Consider the following 17,592-nt stretch of genomic DNA (forward strand, 5'->3'; position numbering starts at 1 on the left):
AAAACCGTGAAATGAAATGCGGGAGGCCCCTTCTGGGCGCCTCCAGCAGTGGGGTTGGGGGTACTCAGGAAACTTCGCATTGCTGAAAGGGCCGAGTGAGGCGATCACGATGTGCGTGTTCGGGGCAGGTGGACAAGCAGGCCTGTATCTGGATAGACTATTACAGTCCCCCATGCCATCCAACGCCATGCAGCATTTCTTGGATTTCTGAAATGCCTTGGTCAGTGACAAGAATCGCGCCTTGGTTTATCTGGTTTAATCCGGATCCCGCAGAACCCAACCAGGAGTGGACAGCCATGGGGAGGGGGATGTCTTGGAGACACCCCAACCCCCAATCTCAGGGGCGAGCTGGACCAGCACCCTCACCCCCCGGTTCCCTCTCTGTTCCAATAGCTTTCCAAATCCACTTGAGCATATCTGAAGAAATCCTGGGGGGAAGCTATAGACCCTCTCTAGGACACAGAAGTTGGGGGCCAGGTATCCTGGAATAATCCTGGGTCCTTTGGTGCCCGTCTGGCAAATGCAAAGTGTGCTGTGTCCCCCTACCCAGCGAGGGGGTCTGGGAGCACTGTTCTTCGAAGTAGGTAGATGCTTATCTCATCCTCTGGCCATTGATTATGAGCTGGATTGTGCCCCCCATTCATACACTGAAGCCCTAACCTCCTCTGCCTGGGACTGTGGCTGTATTTGGAGACTGCACTTTTTAAAGAAGTCGTTCAAGTAAGATGAGTTCATTAGGGTGGTCCCTAATCCACATCTGACTGGTGTCCTTATGAAAAGAGGAGATTAGGGCACAGACGTGCACAGAGGAGAGACCATGTGAAGACACGGGGGGAGGACAACCGTCTACAAGCCAATGAGAGAGGCCTCAGAAGAGACCATCGCTGCTGACACCTCGATCTCGGACTTCCAGCCTCAGGACTGGGAGAAGACACGTTTCTTTATTTAACGCAGTCTGTGGTGCTTTGACCCACACACCATGTCTAGGAACACCTTAGTAAGTGGGCAGGGCCCCCCCATCCCCCCACGAGCCCCTGGGCAGGTGTTCAGGTGTCGGAATGGAGCTTTATGTGGAAGGAGACAAGGTCTTCCTGACTCTCCCGATCGCCACTGAAAACCCACCTGTAGCCTGTCTCCTGGAGATGGGAAAGGATGAAAGCCTGTCCTGTGGCTGAAGTCCTTACATTTTGGGTCCCTTTGAAACCTGAAAACAAAAAATGGAGCCAGTCAGGCCACGCAAAGCAGAGTGAACTTCTGCCCGCAGAGCTCAGGAATCTCTGGTCTTTTCAGAGCGGGCCTGGTGGCAGGGCTGAGTCTGTGGGGGACTGACTAACACAGGAGTCGGAGTTCTGGTTCTGGGCAGGAGGAGGGGCAGGGCTGGCCACCCTGAGCCTGAGCAGTCGGTCGGCCTGTGTCACCGCCGCTGGCTGGTGTCCAAGCTCGAGCGGGGTAATGACTGCGTGAGCTCCCCAGGGGGAGGAAACAGTTAAAACTCTGCAGCAGCTGCAGTCATCTGGGCATGGTTCCCTTGTCTGACTCGCAGCGGGATCCTGGGCCAAGGGGCAGACAGATGGACAGACAGCGAGCCTTCCACATGGCCGAGCTGGATCTGATGGCTCCAGGGCCACTGCCCGGGGTCCCCGCTCACCCGCTGACCACGCTCAGCCCAGACTCTGGGTTGGCCAGCCCGGGGGAAGGAGAGGACATGGGTCCCCTGGGGACCCCCCCAGAGGGGACAGTCTCTGCGTGGCCGGGCAGGCCCGGGGTGGAGGCGGAGGAGGAGGTCCTGTGTGACTTCTGCCTCGGGGCCAGCAGGGTGAGGGCCGTGAAGTCCTGCCTGACCTGCATGGTCAACTACTGCCCGGAACACCTGCGGCCGCACCAGGAGAACAGCAGGCTGCATGGCCACCAGCTGGCCAAGCCCGTCAAGGACCAGGACCTGCACATCTGCCTGGCCCACCGCCGCCCGCTGGTCGCCTTCTGCTGCCCCGATGGGCAGTGCATCTGCCAGGAGTGTGGCCAGGGTGAGCACTGGGGTCATGCTGCGGTCTCCTTGGACGCTGCCCGCAGGGACAAGGAGGTGAGTGCTGGGGTCCACCCAAAAGAGAGAGGTGGGGAGACCCTGTGCCCAGGGAAACTGGAGTGGGTCACTCTGTCCCAGCTCGGTCCTGCTGTCCCTGTGCCCACTCTGTCCGTGTCTGTCGCTCCTCTTCCTGGCAGTCTCCTGCTGTTTCTCACTTAGCTTTCGGTGACTGACCCGTGCTTGGGTGCGGGGCTGAGGGCAGAGGTGTTTCCCTCTGGCTGGATCTGGGTGGCAATGAATGAAATGCAAACTTCGGCAGAAATTCAAGAGCAAAGAACAAAACTTCCCCCTAATTTCTCTTCCCCACTTTACCTGAAATGAGAGATCAGTAGACAGGGCCCCTCTGGGATACCGGGCGTGACATCCAAGGGCTTGAACAGTGTCGAGGTAACAGAGAATGGGAAACTTCCCTCCAGGTACAATGTCAAGGTTGGCTTACCTGGGGAAGTAAACCTCATCAGACAGATGTACCAGAAGAGACTGAGAAACACTGTTCTCCGAGCCTGTGACTTTATTCCCATCAGATAGGGAAACTGTTTCCAGAACAACTGGCTTTCCTTTGCCCAAAAGCCGAGAGCCTGAAGAAGCTCCCGGGCTCGGAGTCACTGGCTGTTTCTCATACGTTGACTTTCCAGGAGCACTTCTTTCTCAGTGGGGAGTGCAGTTGACTTTTGTCCCACGCATCTTGTGTTCACACTCCCTGCAGCTCCCTGTTGGCACTGACCATGGCCGCCGGGGCCCGAGGCAGCTTCTGGGCCCAGGGACCCTGGGCCGCTGAGGAAGGAGCTTTCCAAGGACAGGCTACTTGCCAGGGTCCCTCCTCCATGCCCTCCCTTGGATTTCATCCAGTGTTAGTGGGAATTCTTCTGGAAAGCTCTGTGTTCCAGGTGCCAATGAGTCACGTTTTCCAGCTCTACAGTCCCCTTGCTAACTGTTCCCAGCACCTCCAAGGTCGGGGAATGTCCGGTCAGGAGAGCAGGTCACTGCCACCCACCCCCCACACTCACAGCCGAGATGAGACTCTGGGTCATCAGACAGGTGAGAGGACAGCAGCCCGGGTCCTTGAGGAAATCCGCCTTCGTGGAGCATTGCCAGCTGCTAAACGCTTTCCGTGGGTTTCCCCATCCAGTCCTCGAATGACTCAGTGAGGTGGTGACTCCTCATCTTCACTGCGTTTGTCCAAACTCCTGCAAATGGCTAAGTCAGGAAGTGAGGGATGGAAGCTTCTGGAAAGCCGCCCACTGGAGGAACACAGGCAAAGACCCCAAGATCACGGTATTATAGCCTTACTTTTTGTTTGTTCTTTTGCACACAAAACCTGCCACTCTTAGAGTAGCAAGATAAAGGCAAAGTGTACTGCTCTTCCCTTATTCAGGGTGTAATATCTGAATTCTATGATATGTAACTGGAAAAGGGATGTGTGCACACATTGAGAAACTATCTCTGTGAAATCCTGCAATGGATTTTACCCAGAAAAGGTCCCCCTCCTGCCCTGGGTGTCCCATCCCCCTCCTCAGAGGCAAATGCCACCATTTACAGTTTCTTCTGTCTCTCAGAAGTTCTGTGCCTGTGGTGGCACAGGTACAACGTGAATTTGAAACGTAGTGGAAGCTGGTGCATGATGGAGACTGAGGGTAACTGTAACTTTGAACAGGGGGACTTGTGTGGAACCCCAAACTCAGACATCTTAGGAGAGCTGTGTGTGGGGAAGCACAGACAACTGGGTACCGGCCCTCGGACGGTTTGGTGCTGAACGCACTCGAGGTTATAGGTTCAATGCAGCAGCTCTGTGCCCCAGGTCCCTGGAGCTGGCCCAGGTCACAGCCTCTGCTCGCTGGTCTGCCTGTGAGAGTTCGTGCCTTTCCATCCTGTCTCCTTGCTTTCTATGCGGGGAGTAGGTACGCTCTGTAAGTATAGCCAGGCTCTAGATGGCCCTGCCCCATCTTTGGAGCCCAAGAGACCAGCTCAGAAGACACAGTTGATGTATGCGACAAGGCTACACCTGCCACCAGGGCTATTTTGCAAGTTTTGTTAGACATCAGTAAGGCTCCAGAAACTCAGTCTTTCCTCCAGCCAGCCCAGACCTGCTGGAGCTGCTTGCTGAAGGTCACTGTGGACCGCGTTAAGGGCTGGTTACTCAGGCAGGCCTGTCGTGCAGCGGGGACTGAGACTGGAGGGGTCAGCCGTGAGGACATGAGCAGCTGGGACCCTGCATCCGGTTCGCAGAGCAGCCGATCACTCAGCTCGCCGACTGAGCCCCTTCAGAAGCCCCACGCTGTCTCACGGGGCCAGTGGGCAGACCCTCTGTTTGGATCTGGGCGTTCTGGGTGTTCTTTGCTTGTTTGTTCTGTCTGCTGGGCTTCCAGAGCCCAGCTCTCCCCAGTGGGGACTCAGCTCTTCCTCCTGCCTAGGCCAGCTTCCTGGGGCCTCTTAGCATTTTTTGTTAATTGAAATACAGTTGATTTACAATGTTGTGTTAGTTTCAGGTGTACAGCATAGTGACTCAATTATACACACACATATATTCTTTTTCAGATTCTTTTCCGTTGTAGGTTATTACAAAGTATTGACTATAGTTCCCTGTGCTGTACAGTAGGACCTTGTTGTTTATCTATTTTATAGTGGATCATATGGTAACTCTATTTTTAGTTCTTTAAGGCACCTCCATACTCTTCTTACTGGCTGGGGCCCCTTAGCTTTTAAGAGTGGCTGGTCTTAACTCCTCTCGCCTTCCCTGACCTCAGGCTCACTGCCGTGGAAGTGAGGCTGTGTGTGTGCGTGTGCATGTGCTTTGGGAAATTTGCACTCCTTCTGTGACTGCCTTTCTGTTTATTCTGACCCATGAATTGCATGTGACTCATTCCTGTTCCTCGTCAAGTTTTTCAAACATCATCGAGCATTTCCCACGGGCTAAGTGTGAGGCTTCCCTGCCTGTCTCAGGGAGTGTGGGCTCGAACCAGGAAGGCCGGGCAGGTCCCTGGTTCCCGGGGTTCCACAGGGCTGGGGACACAACTGTCCTGCCGCGTGTTCCAAGGAGGGAGGCCCCACAGTCAGGCCAGGGCGGGGATCTTGGAGAGGGAAGACGTGAGCTGGGCCCTATCTGAGATCTTGACGTCCATGTGTGGCAGGTCATTGTATCCAACCTCAGCATTCGTTCCAGAAGGTTCGGGACTGGGTGCTGACTGCAGACCCAGTCCCCAGACAGAGCAGGGGCCAAGTTCTGAGAGCCACAAGGCATCAGGGTTCGGGGAGCAGCTAACCAGCACTGTTCATGGCCCATTGGCTGCCAAAAGGCGGGTGCTCTGAGGCCATTCAGGAAAAGGATTTCCCCTAGAATTTCTGAGGAATGCCTTGGACTCAGTGTTATGTAACCTTGTTTTTCTCTTCTTTCTTTTTTTTTAAACTTTTTTTTATTTATAATGATTTTACAATGTTGTGTCAAATTCCAGTGTAGAGCACAATTTTTCAGTTATACATGAACATATATATATTCATTGTCACATTTTTTTCTCTGTGAGCTACCATAAGATCTTGTATATATTTCCCTGTGTTATACAGTATAATCTTATTTTTCTATTCTACAATTTTGAAATCCCAGACTATCTCTTCCCACCCTCCGCCCCCCTGGCAACCACAAGTTTGTATTCTATGTCTGTCAGTCTATTTCTGTTTTGTATCTATGCTTTGTTTTTTTTGTTTGTTTGTTTTGTTTTGTTTTGTTTTGTTTTTAGATTCCACATATGAGCAATCTCATATGGTATTTTTCTTTCTCTTTCTGGCTTACTTCACTTGGAATGACATTCTCCAGGAGCATCCATGTTGCTGCAAATGGCGTTATGTTGTTGGTTTTTATGGCTGAGTAGTATTCCATTGTATAAATATACCACATCTTCTTTTAACCTTGTTTTTCTTACACATTCTCCTGGGCTGTAAGTGTTTCAAGAGCAGGGAGGGTCTTATATACTGGACTGGCACATAGTGGGTTCTGACCAGTGACCGAGGAACAGAGTCGGCCCGGGGAGGGGGAACTCTAGCGTTCCCAGAGCAGGCTCTCCAGAAGGGAAACACAAAGGAAGTGACACCAACTGGGATTTCCTCTCTTCTCACTCCCTTTGCTGTTCCTGACCTGGCCACCAACCTCCGGGTGCCCCTCTGCCCTGGAGGTAGAAGCAAAAACGATTCTGCTGACATACCTTGTGGCACCAGAGGAGACTCTACACAGTGTGATGAGGGTCATAAAGCCAGCGGGTGGCAGGTGTTTGGACCTCGATGCCATGGCTTTTATACAACATCTGTTGTTACCCTGCTGATGCAGGCAGGACTCTCCATGCCCTTCGATGTGGAGCCGTCCCCACTCATTGGCACTGCTGTCCTTTGGTGCAGGGCCCACCCTGGCCTGAGGTGTGTGCACTGCTGAAGTCCTGGGAAACCCCAGAGCCAGGGTCGGAGACACCCCGTCATTTTCTGGGAACAGGAATAACTGGAGATACTGATCTCCCAAAGCGGCCCCACCTATTGTGGTAATGGGGAGTGCCTGCTCTTGGGGTGACTCACTCAGAGGTCCCCATCAGACTCCGGAGTCCTTTTCTCCTTTTATGGCATCTGCAGACAGAGGGGAGATGCCCCCTCACTGGACACTGTCTGGGGGTCCCTGGATCATGCTGGGCCGGTCGCTTCAACATGCTCTCACAGCCACGCTTGCTGCTGCTGGGGTTCTGCTGTGTCTTCCATCTCCTTCGAACAAGAGTTCATGTTTTCCCACTACCATGAAGCAGGTCACTGGGCGGGCCTTTTAGACAGACCAAGACCCCACGATTGCCCCCGAATAGGCCAGGCCCTGCTGCCTCCCCTGCCACCCACTTCTGGGCACCAAACCTCAGGTCTCTAGGTGGGAGGTCACCCGGGCTCTCTCTGCCCTGATTCAGTGCCCCAGGGCCTGAGCAAGAGTTACCTGCCTTCTGCAGGGTGAGGCAGATCCGCGCCTGCCTGGGCTCCCTCCGGAGCCTGGGATTCCCGCAGGCTCCAGGGGGAGGAGGGGAGCAGCCCTCGAGTTAGGGCTGCTCGTGCACAGCGACTCACAGTCGAGCGCACGTGCACGCTGCTGTTAAAGGGGTGAAAGCTCTGCTCTGTGCTGCTGCGGCCTTGTGTCCTCCGCAGCCAGGAAGGTGACGGGGCCTGAAAGTCTGCAGAGGCTTGGGTTTCGTGCCTTGGCAGGCTTCAGAAAGTGCTCAGGGAGCCCTAGGAGGCAAGACAGGAGATGGGTGGTGGGGTCCGAGCAGGTGAACCCAAGGTTCTCGGCAGACACTGGCCTCGGCCAGGAGGGTTCGCTCCGCCGGCCTCCAGGAGAGAGAGGGTCCCTGATGGAAAGCAGCCAGGGGATGCCGGTGACAGTGTCGATGCGATAAGGGCACCGCTGATGTTGATTACACTTACAACATGCCCGCCACTGTCCAGAGTTCCTGTAAACACGCATGGTCTCATCCCGTCCCCAGTGACCCCGTAAATTAGGCCCTTTAGCGTCTCCCCATTTCATGGTTGGAGAAATGGAAGTGTGGAGGCGTTAAGGTGATTTTTGCAAAGTCTCAGCTGCCAAGCGGAACCTGTGTGATCCCTCGCCCCAGTTCCACGCCTGCGCTGTTCTGAGGCTGGAAGGCCGGGGCTCAACTCCACTGACAACTGCGTGACCTTGGATAGGTGGCCCCATTTCATCACCCGTGAAATGGAGGTGATGGATTTACGCACCCTGGGCATGGTTGGGATGATACATGGTAATGCACAGAGATGTCTAGTGATGACCAGCGCAGCGCAACAGCTGGTGCAGCCGAGCTCAGCCCCGGAGGGGACCCTCTGTGCCTCTGCTGAGGGCTCTCCAAGCTGCCTTCTGAGAGCAGCTTCTGAGGCAGACTAAGATGGACAAGGGGCGATGGTGCTGTTGCCCCTGGGATCCCTCCCCGTGCCCTGGGCTCCCTCCTCTGTAACGCTGTCCTTTCCTCTTCCCAGGTGGAGCTTCGGGGCACCCAGTTAGACCTGGAGCGGAAGCTCCAGCTGAATGAAAATGCCATCGCCAGGCTCCAAGCCAACCATAAATCCGTCTTGGTAAGGCTGGCCGGGCTCCCCTGCTGGGCTTCAGCACACCTGACTGCTGCTGCGCACTCAGCCAGGCGCCCCCGGGTTGGGTCGTAGGACGGGGCGCAGCCGTGGGGATCCCTGCCTCACCCCTGCTGAGGGACCGGGTAGAATGAAGGTTAAAAGAGCAGGCTCTGGAGACAAGAACTGGGCCCAGCTGTGTGGTCTGGGGCAAAGCACTTAACTCAGTGGTGCTTCAGCTTCCTTACCTAAGAAATGGGGCCCATGATGGTGCAGTCGTCCCTTGGTCTCCACGGGGACTGGTTCCAGGACAACCCCAGCCTCCACCATGGTGCCAAAATCCACGGATGCACGGGTCCCTTATATAAAGCGGCCTCGTATTTTCATGGAACCTGTCACATCCTCCCAGATACTTTAAACCACCTCTGGGTTGCTTATAATAGCTGATCTAATGTAGACACTGTGTAAATAATTGTTGGCTTGGCAAGTTTGAGTTTTGCTTTTTGGAACTTTCTGGTATATTTTCCCCCAAATATTTTCCAGTGGTTGGTTGAATTTGTGACTGTGGAACCCAGAGATACAGAGGGCCATCTGTACCTACCTTTTTGAGGTTGCCATGAGATAATATGTATGCAGTGCTCAGAACAGTGCCTGGCACATGATACACACTGTGTGGCTGTTATTTGTTACTATTTTATGTAATTAAAAAAGTGACTAGACAGGCAGCAGGACTCCAAGAGGAACAGAAAACGGCACCTGGAGGGGCCGTTCAGAGAGCTTTCGGATGGAATGGGCGCGGGGGGCAGTGCAGGAGACTGAGGCAGGCCGAGAACGGGCCCTGGGCTGTGGAGCGGGGTGGAGGGAGTGCGAGCACAGGAGATGGTACCCAGGACCTTGCCATGAAGCTTAACAATGTCATTTCGAACTGGACACTGTCGGGGGAGCTGTCAGCACCAGGACTTAAAGCCGCCACAGAGAGAAGGAAACCGTTTAAAACTCGGATTGATGATCTAAATATGATATGCCTGAAAGCATTTACAAGGGATGTTCACCCTGTGAAAGGGCTGAATCCCACATGCACAGGTGCCGTTGCACGGACCCTCAGTATGGATCACGTGGAGCTTGTTTTATACACTTTTGAATGTAGCAGTCCATTCTGCACAGGTGTGCTCGGTCTGAAATCCTCAGGTGCTGTGGTCACCTGCACACGCCCTAAACATTTTGTGCCTGGCCCGGACACCGTAAGATTAGACGTGCTTTTGGCACAGATAGACCCAGTGGGCAGTTTAACCGGGCATAATGAAATGCAGAGATAGGCGAATTCGTGCTGCTGATTGGTACAGAGAAGCCAGATTATTAATGTACCACAAGAAATATAACTATAAAGTATACTGCATGCACACCTTGCCCCGGTAGGAAAATCAATTTCAGAAACTCAAAGAGCAGCCCGACTGTCAGAGCTGGACCCAGAGGTCAGATAACTCACTCTCCCCTCAGATGGATGAGGGACTAAGTTAATGATTGGTAAAGAGTTACTTACAGCCTGGAGAGTCCATCCTCTTTTCCTGGGAACCCAGGATTCATATGAACATGAAGTCTTCCATTTATGATAGAAAATTGCTCCCCAATATGCAGGTTTCTCAGGTTTGCTTTGAGACAGCTGGATGCCTGGCTCACAGGCTTTTCCCTGCCCGCCATCCCCCAGGTATCAGTGTCCGAGGTGAAGGCCGTGGCTGAGGAGCAGTTTGGGGAGCTCCTTGCTGCCATGAGGAAGGCCCAGGGCGACATGATGCTTTTCTTGGAGGAGAAGGAGCAAGCGGCTCTGGGCCAGGCCAACAGCATCAAGACCCACCTGGAGCACAGGAGCGCGGAGATGGAGAGGACCAGGCAGGAGCTGGAGCGGATTTCTGCCATCGGCAACACTGTGCTGTTCCTGGAGGTACTGTCAGCCATACCGCGGACGCCAGGGGACACCCTCTGCTTGGAAGGGGACTGCTCCTTGATAAATGGGGTGCACAGGGAGTTCTGGGACAGAGGGAAGCAGGTCTTGACTCGGCAGAGGACAGGAGGACCGGAGGGAAGGCTTCCCAGAGTGGGGCGGCAGGAACCGGGTCGTGGAAGATGAGTCACGTCCCAGGAGAAGGAACCGCGTGTGCAGAACCAAGGCAGAGAGGTTTGTGAAAGCACAGCCAATCTGGGGAGCTAAGTGACTTTCACAGGATGGGGTGGGGGGTGCCGGGCACAGAGTGAAGGGAGGTGAGGCTGGCAGGGCCAGGCAGGTGTCTGGCTGCGAGAGAAGTTTGTTCATCCTGAAATGAAGCTGCAGCAGCTGGGGGAGGACGTCAGATGAAGAATGATGAGCTCAGGTCTGTGTGCTCCACAGACCACCCCGACTGCTGGGCAGAGGCTGGCCTGGCTGGGGTGAGAATAGTCCTGCTGCCTTTCAGAGAGGGCTGCGTGTGCTGGGTGACTGAGGAGTGACTGAGGACGGCCCAGCAGAGGAGACGGGGCCTTTCATTACACGTGCTGTTCGTTGTAGGTTAAGCCACATGCCCTCAGAACCAGACCCGAAGGACACGAACCTGCAGGGAAGGAAACTAGGTTGTGAATTCCATCATCCTGGGTCCATCGGTAGAGCGCTGTGTAGTTTTTGGCAAGACGCTTAACCTCTCTGGGTCTCAAATTCCTCATTTATCAAACAACCAAGGCAGAGTCAATCATTTCCGAGGCTCCTTCAGCTCTAATATTCCTAAACACAAATAATTTTGGATTGTATGTTCGAAAAAATTCCCTTCTAGTTACAACAAAATGTTTGTTGTGAAAAAAACACTTGGAAAATACAGAAAAATATGAAGGACCACAATCCACACTCCCACCACCCAAAAATAAGCATCGTTAACCTTGTAATGACTAGGAGAAAGAGCAGCAGGCAGAAAGGGAGACGGAAACACTGAAGGATGTCCTGTTCCTTCAGCTTTCAATATCAAAGCAAAGGAAATATGTCATGCATTTCCGCAAAGAGTATATAAATAATTTCTCCTTATTTTTTCATCTTTTGTAACTTTAACATAAAAAATCTAACAAAAACATATTTTACTACAGGATAACTTAGTTCAATTAAACATAACTTCTTTTTCCCTCAATTTGCAGCCATTGGAAATGACCACATGTATTGTCCACCAGTAATTTGAAGTGTTACTTTTATCATATACGGTGCTAAATCTATATACAGCCTTAAAATGTTTATTTTTCTATCACGTCTCTGCCTTGGACTTTTTCTTCCATTAATCTAACCATTTTAGTACAACTGTTTCCATCACTAAGTTTTCTGCTGTATCCAGTCTGCAATTCAGTGCTTCAATTGCCTTTGAATTTTGATAACATGTTACATCTAAAAGCAGACTATCCTGATCACTGCCGAGTTTTGAAGCATAAACGGCTTAGTATGAAAAAGCATTTCAAACTCCAAAGCACAGAACAAGAATTGGGGAAAACTCTGTATCAGATTGAGCCTGGAAGAAAAAGTCAGCAAACTTTCTTGTCTGAGGATTTGTCTGCGATCTTCCAAGTGCTGCACCAGCTCCTCCATCCCAACCGTGGCTTGTGTTTAAGTTATTACAAAAAAAGTACTGAAGGAATGAATGTTGCAGGACTGCTCCCTGCATCTGGGCTGTTGGCATAGCATTTTGTTCTTTGGTTCCCTGTCTGGGTTGTGTGTTGCAGCTGTTCTTGGTGTCTAGTATCCTTTGATTTTTATTTATTTATCTATCTATCTATCTATCTATCTATCTATCTATCTATCTATCTATCTATCTACTTTTGGGGCTTGTCTGATATTTTTTCATTCTTATTTTTAATTGAAGTGTAGTCGATTTACAATGTTAGTTTCAGGCGTACAGCAAAGTCTCCTGATTTTTAAAAGCCCGCTTTCCCAGTTTAAAAAAACAAATAAATGCTTCCTATGTTGTCAGACACTGAACTGGACACATAACCTGCACTCTCTTTGTGAAGCGCATGTTACCAGGAGCCCATTTTACAGATGTGGGAGGTTAACATTGAGGAGGGCTGCCTGGATTAAGGAATGCAGATGCCAGGGCAAGTGCTGCTGTGTTTCCTTCCCCGCAGGAGTACTGCAAGTTCAAGAACGCGGAGGACTGCGCCTTCCCGAGTGTTTACATCGGACTCAAGGACAAGCTCTCCGGCATGCGCAAGGTCATCGTGGACTCCACCGCGCACTTGATCCAGCTGCTGCAGAGCTACAAGGAGAAGCTCCAGGAGAGCTCCAGGGAGGGTGAGGAGCCATGCTCTGTGGTGTCTCCGAGCGGTCCATGGGGGAAGTGAGAGAGTCGGGGCAGGGCAGAATTGGGGCGGGGGGCCTCATCTTCAAAACCATCCTTCTGCTAGACCGTGGTGCTAACAGACACTTACCTTGATGATTTTATTTTACCATGGAGACCCAGAGAACGTGATTTAGTCACATCATGCGATTGGCCGGCATCTCCAGGACTAGTTTCTGAGGTTGCTAATGCCTGTCCTTTCAAGTGAAGTCCAGGTCAGGCTGGCACCTTTCCTCAGCGCGTGTTACTTCATGGGCCACTGAGCAGGGTTCTCTGAGACATGACTGGTCTCCAGCCCCGTCTTCCCACTGGAAGCCCAGGGAAGAGTGGTGGTGGTGGGGCCCGGCTTCTTCGAGTCCCCTGCCCACCTGGACAGGTGTGCACACACAGCTCTTGATTTTCTAGAGGAGTACGACATCAGGACTTAGGTGTTGGCTGTCACTGAGCACAGACATCGGACCTCGAAGCCCAAGCCCCTCACCAGACAGCAGTTCCTGCCGTGTAAGTTGTGAGCAGCCCCTCCCCAGGCTGGCGGTCCGAGTGACGCTTTGGAAGCCAGCACGCCCCCCTCACGTAGCTTTCAGGCTCTTGCAGCCTCAGGTCCAGCCTTAAGTGGCACACTAAGACAACACTAATTTAAACAGATTTTGAACTTTTTATCTTGAGACAGTTTCAAACTTACAGAAACACTGCCAAAGCAGCACCAAGAGCTCCCATACACCTTTCACCCAGCGTCTCCAAACATTGGCACTTTATGTAACTACAAGGTGTGGCCCCAAACCAGGAAGTGAATAGCACTGCTGCAGGGGTGTTACCCCCACCTGTGGAATTGAGTCAGGTTTCAACATGTGTTCTTACTAATGTCCTTTTTCTGGCCAGAAGTCCGATCCAGGGTCAGAGATGTTTCCTTGTCTCCTTGGCCTCCTCCAGTCTGGGTCCAGTCCCTTTGTCAGTCTTGGCCCTTTTGAAGATCCTGGCTAGTTACCAAATGGCTCCCTTGTAAGTCTGAAGTGGCCAGAATCGCCCAGCCCATTGTCCTGTCATTGTGTGGGCTTGTCCCAGTCCGTTAGCATTTTAAAAAAGGCTGTGTTTCTAATCAGCACTTTGTTATGGTTAACAAGGCGGGAGGTTCAGTTCCTCGTGGAAGGATGGCATCTCTGCGGCCAAGGCCATTTTTGGGCCACGTGGCTACATTGTCTCTTCGGCATGTGCCACTGAGCCCTGCTTCTGCTTGTTTTCGGGGGGTGACCGCTGACGGGCTGACCCCTGAACCCCCTCTGCTCCGGTTATGACGTGATGGCCACTTCCTGTTCTTGCCACAGCTCTGCATTTTCCCCAGGACCTCTGGGCTTCTCCACAGTTTTTAAAAACATTTATCCTTTCCTGCTTCCTGACAGACGCACATCTATGTTTTGCAAACAGATAACAGTTAACACGAGGAGCTAGACACCCCTTATTCTTAACATTAAAATAAAAATGAAACACAGCCTTTTTCAAACATGATGGTAACTTTTCTTCTTTGAGTATTGCTACGGACTTTTAGCCTCTTTTGGACTCAGAGTGTTTCACGGGTCCAAGTTCCATCAAATTGTCAACGTGACCAGTGGGGAGCCACTTGTCAGCCGCCTCTTTGTCCTCTGAGCGTTGACATTCTGCCCTTGGCATTCTTCAAAGTATCATGGCGTTCTGGCACTAACCGAGTGTCCCCGACTCATTCTGGTTTTCTCGACCCAGGGCATGGCATCACATACTCTGTAAGGAGTCCTGAGTCCCCTTAGATGTGAGAGTATTCTTGTGCTGACTCACAGGGCCAGTGTTCACTGAGCATCTTCCTGGAGCTAGAAGCCCAGGGTAGAGTCCTGGATAGAATGTGGAGCTTACAGAGTAGAAGGAGGACACGTGTGAAACACATGAATAAGTAATTACACATCGTGACGAGTACCACGCAGTTCAGAGGGCGGGGTGCTCTGCGACGCAGTGATGGGGTGGTGGCCTCCGAGGAGTGACTCACAGCAGCAACCTGAACGGATCAGTTGGGATCTCTCAGACTCGGTTGGGGCGATGGCCCCATCATGGAGGGAAGAGTCTGTGCCAAAGCCCGGAGCCGGTTCAGGGTTGGGTGGGTCTGAGGTCAGGGGGCTGGAGCGTGGAGGTCAAGGGGGAGAGGGCAGGAGACGAGGCTGGAGATGCAGGCAAGGGCCAGTCCCCAGGGCTGTGCAGGCCAGAGTTGGGGGTCACTGCTTTATCCCAAGGGCAGGGGCACCATCAGAGGCGACATGTAGGCCGGGTGACATGATTTAGCCCACAGCACCCTGCTCCACCAGGGAGAAGGTGTGGGGTGCAGGAGATGGAGCTGCTGTGCTGGCTGGACGAGACTTGGCAGCGGCTTGGATGGGGGTGAAGTGGTCTGCTGAGTGGGTGGGACCCAGGGCTCAGCTGCTTGTGTATGTGGCAGGGAGGGACCAAATGAGGGAGGATTAGGACAAAAGAAATGTCAAAACTAACTTCGAGGGTGGCTTGAGCAGCTGGGTGCACGGGGGTGCTAATGTCCTCTGGGACCAGGAAGAGAATATGTTGGGGGGACTGTTTGAGGGGAGGGACTGTGTGTGGGGGAGTCTGCCCCATGCCAAGCAGTTCTCCACCAGCTGGTCGTCCTACAGTCGAGCTCAGTTCTGACACTGTCTCCCTGGACATGGACCCCACTAGACCCCCCCAACCCCCTCAGATGCCAGTCCCAAGCAGTAGGTCCCCAGGTGGCCCACACCTTCTGCCTGACTTGGCTGAAGTCAGAAGTCCCCAGGGCCCACCTGGAAGCTCTCCAAAGCCCTGCTGTTGGGGTTTTGTGGCGGCTTCCTCACGCAGGCACCAGTGGCCATTAATGCCAGTCCCAGCCCTTTTCCTTTCTCAAGAGAGTAAGTGTTAGGACTGGGGACCCAAGTTTCTAGTCATGACTTGGTCTTTCTGGTGACCAGCCAACCCCTCCAGGAGCCCGCCTGGAGTTGCCTCAGTAGAACAAAAGACACTTTTATGACCCAGGAAATGGCAAGGGTTTCAGGAGCTCCGTGTCAGGAACTGAGGTCAAAGACCAAATATTAGATGCTCCCAGGGGTCTTGTCACTCAGGAATGAATTGCAAGGTGCTCTGTGCTGGGAACGGGCTGCAGAGACCAGATACGTGTTTCTCGTTGTCAATCACAACATCACACTTGTGTTCTGTTTTCTGGTTTTCACTCGCCTCTTGCCCGGGGCGGGGACCGCGGCTGGGTAGACGGGGACCAGGAGATGGATGTGTTCACGGGCTCTGGAGGCCGGCTGGCTTCGAAGGGCTCAGTCCGAGCTGGCCGTCGGTCCCTGACCTTCTGTATGCCCTCAGATGCCTGTGACGTCACCTTCGACCCTGACACGGCACACAGGTACCTCCGGCTGCAGGAGGACAACCGCAAGGTGACCAACACCACGCCCTGGGAGCACCCCTACCCGGACCTCCCCAGCAGGTTCTCACACTGGCGGCAGGTGCTGTCCCAGCACAGCCTGTACCTGCACAGGTACTACTTCGAGCTGGAGCTCTCCGGGGCCGGCATCTACGTGGGCCTCACCTACAAGGGCATCGACCGCAAGGGCGAGGAGCCCAACAGCTGCATTTCTGGAAACAGCTTCTCCTGGAGCCTCCACTGGGATGGGAAGGAGTTCAGGGCCTGGCACAGTGACACGGAGACCCCGCTCAAGGCCAGCCCTTTCCAGAGGCTGGAAGTCTACGTGGACTTCCTGAGAGGGGTCCTCTCCTTTTACGGCGTGGAGCCCGACGCCATGACTCTGGTCCACAGGTTTGACTGTAAGTTTTCCGAGCCCGTCTACCCCGCCTTCTGGCTTTCCAAGAAGGAAAATGCCGTCCGGATCGTGGATCTGGGAGAGGAGCCCAGGAAGCCAGTGCCGGCCTCGCTGGAGGCTGCACCCTAGACTCCATGTCCCAGACTCAAGCTGACCACAAAGACGGGGTGGCAGCTTGGCTTTTATGGCTGGCTGGGGGTACAAAGTCCCGGCCAGCTGGTGGTAGCTGGCTTTAGAAGTCATGGGGGTCCCAGAGCGAGGGGAGGGGTCTCTGGCCACTGCCCTGGGCTCCACGCTTCACTGTCTTCTGTGTCGGTTGTAACCCTCGGGGCCCCAAGTCCTCCCATCCTTTTCCAGCGATGCTCTCCTGCCTGCTCACATGAGCGACACACTGTGCCCAGAGCTGGCAGCCGGGCATCTTCACAGCCATCAGACACCGCAGAGGAGGCACAATAAATCGCTCACTTCACCTCTCATTCTCCAAGTCCCAGACTCTGTTCTGAGTACTTCCCCTGCATCCGCGGGCGGAACCCCCACAGTGGCCCCCCCGGGGTGGGGTAGATGTTCGCATGTCCCCACTCTGTGGATGAGGAAGCTGTGGTCTGGTGTGCGCAGGGAGGGGGGTGGTTTACCTGCTCAGGGTCACTGTGGTCACACAATGAGTGAGCGGCAGAGCTGGGATTCAAACCCGGGGGAACTTTAACTACCACTCACCCTGCCCTTCCCCTCAGGTCACGGGCATTACGTGTAGGGGATCATCACATCATGAACCACAGATGTGGGGGTGGGGTGTCTCACACCCTCGATCTCTGTGCGCCCCTGCAGGGCATCCACGATCACGTGCCTCCCACAGATGAGGAGCAGTGGGGGCTCAGAGGGTCTCAGGGCTTGCCCAAGGCCACAGCCCTAGCACCAAACTGATGGGATTCCATCTCTCTCTGACTCCCAAGGCTGGGGCCTCCTGTGTGCAGTCAAGGCTAAGCTGGATTGTGTAACTGCTTCCTTGCTGTCTGTCAGCCTCACGGGATTAACAATCCTAATTTATTTGGACCTTTCGGAACCGGCCCCTCTCAGTTTGTAGCATCTCTGGGGGTAACGTGCCCCTCGTATCCTCAGACACTTTGGGCCTCCTTCCTCCGGGTGCCCCTCCTTGGCCTGGCCTTCCTGCTGGGTTAGATGCTAAGCCACTGTCACCTTTTCTCCAAGTGTCTCAGAAGGGCTTGTCCTGTTAGAAGTGGTCGCCTTCCCAGCCTGATTC

General features: G+C 53.5%; 1 protein-coding gene across 1 annotated transcript; it reads left to right on the forward strand.

Moving 5' to 3' along the window:
* Positions 1-1,374: 1,374 nt before the first annotated feature.
* Positions 1,375-16,788, forward strand: LOC140693893 (tripartite motif-containing protein 16-like). The gene is made up of 5 exons (XM_072957462.1): positions 1,375-2,080; positions 8,084-8,179; positions 9,876-10,109; positions 12,296-12,461; positions 15,880-16,788. Exons 1-5 carry the CDS (start codon positions 1,520-1,522, stop codon positions 16,461-16,463), a joined length of 1,641 nt encoding a protein of 546 aa, XP_072813563.1. The 5' UTR covers positions 1,375-1,519; the 3' UTR covers positions 16,464-16,788.
* Positions 16,789-17,592: the final 804 nt, after the last annotated feature.

The sequence above is a fragment of the Vicugna pacos genome, unplaced genomic scaffold (genome assembly GCF_048564905.1).
Source record: "Vicugna pacos unplaced genomic scaffold, VicPac4 scaffold_20, whole genome shotgun sequence".
Classification (NCBI taxonomy): domain Eukaryota; kingdom Metazoa; phylum Chordata; class Mammalia; order Artiodactyla; family Camelidae; genus Vicugna; species Vicugna pacos.

Excerpts from the sequence above, each read along its gene's own strand:
- LOC140693893 (XM_072957462.1), top strand. The coding sequence starts at position 1,520 with ATGGTTCCCTTGTCTGACTCGCAGCGGGATCCTGGGCCAAGGGGCAGA. Across the intron at positions 2,081-8,083 it reads CTGCCCGCAGGGACAAGGAG|GTGGAGCTTCGGGGCACCCA; the intron begins GTGAGTGCTGGG and ends TCCTCTTCCCAG. Across the intron at positions 8,180-9,875 it reads CCAACCATAAATCCGTCTTG|GTATCAGTGTCCGAGGTGAA; the intron begins GTAAGGCTGGCC and ends GCCATCCCCCAG.